The sequence below is a fragment of the Temnothorax curvispinosus genome, unplaced genomic scaffold, assembly GCF_003070985.1.
Source record: "Temnothorax curvispinosus isolate PA1 unplaced genomic scaffold, ASM307098v1 QBEX01008745.1, whole genome shotgun sequence".
Lineage (NCBI taxonomy): Eukaryota > Metazoa > Arthropoda > Insecta > Hymenoptera > Formicidae > Temnothorax > Temnothorax curvispinosus.
This window is the reverse complement of record NW_020218525.1, coordinates 1-3,976: the sequence shown is the minus strand read 5'-3', so window position 1 is coordinate 3,976 and position 3,976 is coordinate 1. Positions and strand designations below refer to the sequence as shown.

The window sequence follows — 3,976 nt, the reverse complement described above, 5'->3', positions numbered from 1 at the left end:
ATCTATTCTTTAATTAAGTAAAATATATTTCAGTAAATATTTTTTGTTTTTTTATTAAAATGCTGAATTATTGTATTTTATTTTATAGTAACTATAGATAAAATTAAATAATTTTTTAGCTATTTTTTATCAAAAACCATTTATTTCCGAGTTACAAAGAATTTTCTACAGCAGATGTTCCATCGATGTGCCTTCCATTCATTTCAACATGCAATTCGGCACACTTTCTCATTGAAGATATTAAATAAAAAGTATTTAATATAAAAGTATTAGTATTATTTAATATACTTTTTGAGTTGCTATTATTAAAAATATTATAATAATTAATATAATTATGTTATTATTATTATGTTATTATTATTATTTTTTTTTTTATTATTATATTAAAGTTATTACTATCATTTAGTCTACAATTTTTTCAACTATCGAATTATATCCCCTTATCCCTGTGTGTATTAGAAGGCGTGTGGCCTTCCTACCTCGCCAAGGTTGTACCCATGGGAAGAAAGTACTTTATATTACTATGTAATATATCATACCGATTCATTCCGCGTTCATCACTGCGTTACTTTTTATAACGGCGACGAAATGTTCTAAAATATCGGCAACTTGGCGCGATACTACGCGGAAAAGCGGCAATGATTCAATCTCTTACATGCCTTCTTTAAGAGTCTAATTTTTAATTTAATTTTTTAAAATGTTTAACATATATTTCCGCTTTCTATTTGGCGCAATTTTCTGATTTCAAAATTCTTTTTGGAAAACATTTTTAACATTTTTAAAATTAAGACATGCTAAACAACACTTATTTGTTATCTAAATATATTTATTTTTTACGAAAATTAAAACCATTTATATTGCAGTGCACAATTATTTTATACTTTCGACTGGATATATTAAAACAATTTTGTACTTCCTTTATAGGTAGCATATAGTTACTTCCTTTATCTTTTTTCAGAAGGATAATTTTTTTATGATTACACGCGAAGATAACGCACGAATAGATACGCGGAAAATTGATAATTTTCACTGACGGTTATATAAATGAAGCTAACGCGTTTCATGCGCCTCAGTATCATTCTATCTCTCTTTACTAGTCTATCAACTATAACACTATGTTTTCTATTACTAGTCTCATATTCGCGTGTCTAATATATTACGGTGCCCATGGTAAGTATATTTGTGAAAATCATATTAATGAGGAGATGTAAATTGAGCTGTAACACATTACGAATAATTCAAACGTGTATTACAACGATATTGCTTGATCGGATTAATTGTTACGGAACTTCCGTCGCACACTTATCTGATATCATCCGAGTAAGTTGCATTTCGTTTCAGTTTCGTATAAGATAATCGAAAATATCGCAATAATTATTTTACAAATTATCTGTTTAGTGCTTTTCGTATATTTTAAAACATCACATAGCCGTATCTGTTCAGCATTTACCGCATACTTTAAAAACGATGCGGTGAGCTTAACCCGTCATTTAATTATTTTAAAGATTTTGATAAAATATTATATTAAATATATTATATTAAAATATATACTCGCTTATAACTCATTTCATATTCTAAAACGTAATCTGTATTATTATATGTGAAATATAACAATTAAAATAAAGGAGAAACTTAATATATAAAAAAATAAGAGTTTATAACATATATATAGCTAATTTGCTATTGATATTTTTAGCATCAATGCTATAGTGCGAGAAAATAAAAATATTTTTAATTTGTAGGTTTGTCACGCCCGCAAATCGTCGGCGGCATCGATGCTCCGGACGGCCTGTATCCTTATCAAGTATCATTGAAGGATTCTTACACTAAAACACATCGCTGCGGTGGAGCTATCGTTAGCAAAAGATATATTATTACCGCGGCGCACTGTTTGGAATTGATTGGGTATGTATGTCCTATTTTATTTCGGTCCAAAACATTTACCTGTTTAATTCTTATCCGAAAGCTATTATTATATACTGTTTAAATGCAAATAAATATAATGAGACGGAATTATAAAAAAATGAAAAATTTGGAAAAACACTTAACGATTTTCGATATCTAGATATCACTTATACTGTTTATATGTAATTAAGATTACCTCTTCTCTTAAACATTCAAACATATATATTGTTAAATAAATATCAAAATAAAAGAATTAATCCTTTACAGTAGCTTTTAAATTAAATACAAGCGAAGTAATCGGAATCTTTATTGATTGTTACAGTCCGTACTATCCACACAATGTTGACGTTGACGTTGGAAGCAATCTTCTTTATTCTCAAACTACATATGAAGCAGAGGAGCTAATAATCCACCCTAATTATAACAGAACGCTAGCCATTAACGATATTGGTTTAATTAAGCTAAAGAAAGACATCAAATTTAATAGCAACACCAAACCGATAGCTTTAGTATCTTCCGACAAGAATTTTGATGGAGTTGGAGGTTTAATAGTTACTGGTTGGGGAAATACTTCGGTAAGTATAAGAAATACATCTATCTCATTCAAAATCATCCAAAATTATACGAGAACAAGTTTTGACAAGTATCTATTTAAAGCTGCCGAGAGTTTCAAAAGACACATTCTTTATCATTTCTATTTTAAAACTAAGCATCAGGCATTAAGTTAAATACACTTAATTATACCAAAACCAGTGGTCGAATCGTCACGATGATTATCTGCCAATTGTAGTTGGTTAAAATAAATTCTAATTGTTAAATACACTTTTGTTTCAGCCGGACGGCCCTACTCCAGAACATCTGCAACAAATCGTAGTGACGGGATATTCTCAAGAGACGTGCGCCCATACGTACGACGATATCAGCGAACGTCAAGTATGCACTCTTCTAGCGTTGGGTAAAGGAATATGCAGTGTAAGTATATAATCGTAAATTAAATCGTGCACACGTTTATCTCACGATAATCCTTATCTCGGTAGAAAATATAAAAAAGAAATAAAAAAAAAAAGAGTAATTGTTCTTGCTTTATCTACCTTGATACCAGATTAATAAGAAATAGCATTTCTATCATTCAGGTAATCTCTGTTAAAGCTAATCAGAACTACTTCTAATAGAAATCAATTAATTGCTTCAAACAACTTTAAAGTAGTAATTATTTACGTCACACAATATCTAGAAAATCGATATGTAGATGGAAAATTCTGACAAACATTGGTACAAATTTTAAATACGCTATCTTCGCAGGGTGATTCCGGTGGTGCGCTTATTTACAATGGCGAACTAGTTGGCATTGCGTCCTTTGGTAGAGAAGGACCATGCGCCGCGGGCTTTCCGGATGTGTTCACTAGGGTGTTCCACTACAGAGACTGGGTCAACAAATATATTAATGCAGGCTGCAACCAACAATTAAACATCCTTCTCGGACTTTTTACGATGTATCTGTGTATACATTCATTTTCGTAGAGACATATTTTATTGCACGCGCTTGTGATCGATCAGTTTTTGTTATTGATGAATATTGCATAAGGATGTAAATGAAAATCTTAAGAAAAAATTGTATCGTTACGAATAATGTTTTATAAGTTATAAAATTTCTCTTCTATTACAGGTAATATATGTATATCCATTCCTCGAATCCTATCCCTATTATTCGAAACATTCCTCTTCTCCTTTGTTTCAATGAATCAAGAAGAATAACGCTTCAAAGCATTTATAGCGTCAAGTGGATCCCACAGCCTATATAATATATAATCAGATCCAAATTTGGCGCGATGTGATCTTATCTTTATATAATCATATTTGACTTAAAATTATATGAACAAGATTTGGTTTTCGAATATAATTATATATGACAACAGATCTTGTTGAATATGATTATATATGTATATATTGTTTTGATTATATATATATCTATATAATCATATTCTTATTATTTTAGAACATTATTTTAGAACATATCAACAATAATCAACGACAAATATATTCTATTTGACGGATTGTATAAGACAGTAAA

The 3,976-nt window shown here is 29.7% G+C and overlaps 1 protein-coding gene across 2 annotated transcripts; it reads left to right on the top strand.

Annotated features, from left to right (window-relative positions):
- Window positions 1-1,063: 1,063 nt before the first annotated feature.
- LOC112458151 (chymotrypsin-2-like) lies at window positions 1,064-3,575 on the top strand. 2 transcript variants are annotated; one of them, XM_025021596.1, is made up of 5 exons: window positions 1,064-1,170; window positions 1,743-1,897; window positions 2,226-2,480; window positions 2,740-2,877; window positions 3,208-3,575. In XM_025021596.1, exons 1-5 carry the CDS (start codon window positions 1,116-1,118, stop codon window positions 3,424-3,426), a joined length of 822 nt encoding a protein of 273 aa, XP_024877364.1. In that variant the 5' UTR covers window positions 1,064-1,115; the 3' UTR covers window positions 3,427-3,575. The 2 variants fall into 2 exon arrangements, with proteins under 2 accessions (XP_024877364.1, XP_024877363.1); XM_025021595.1 differs by having other exon boundaries at window positions 1,743-1,905; window positions 2,228-2,480.
- The last annotated feature ends 401 nt before the right edge of the window (window positions 3,576-3,976 follow it).

Excerpts from the sequence above, each read along its gene's own strand:
- LOC112458151 (XM_025021595.1), top strand. The coding sequence starts at position 1,116 with ATGTTTTCTATTACTAGTCTCATATTCGCGTGTCTAATATATTACGGT. Across the intron at positions 2,481-2,739 it reads CTGGTTGGGGAAATACTTCG|CCGGACGGCCCTACTCCAGA; the intron begins GTAAGTATAAGA and ends CTTTTGTTTCAG. Across the intron at positions 2,878-3,207 it reads TGGGTAAAGGAATATGCAGT|GGTGATTCCGGTGGTGCGCT; the intron begins GTAAGTATATAA and ends CTATCTTCGCAG.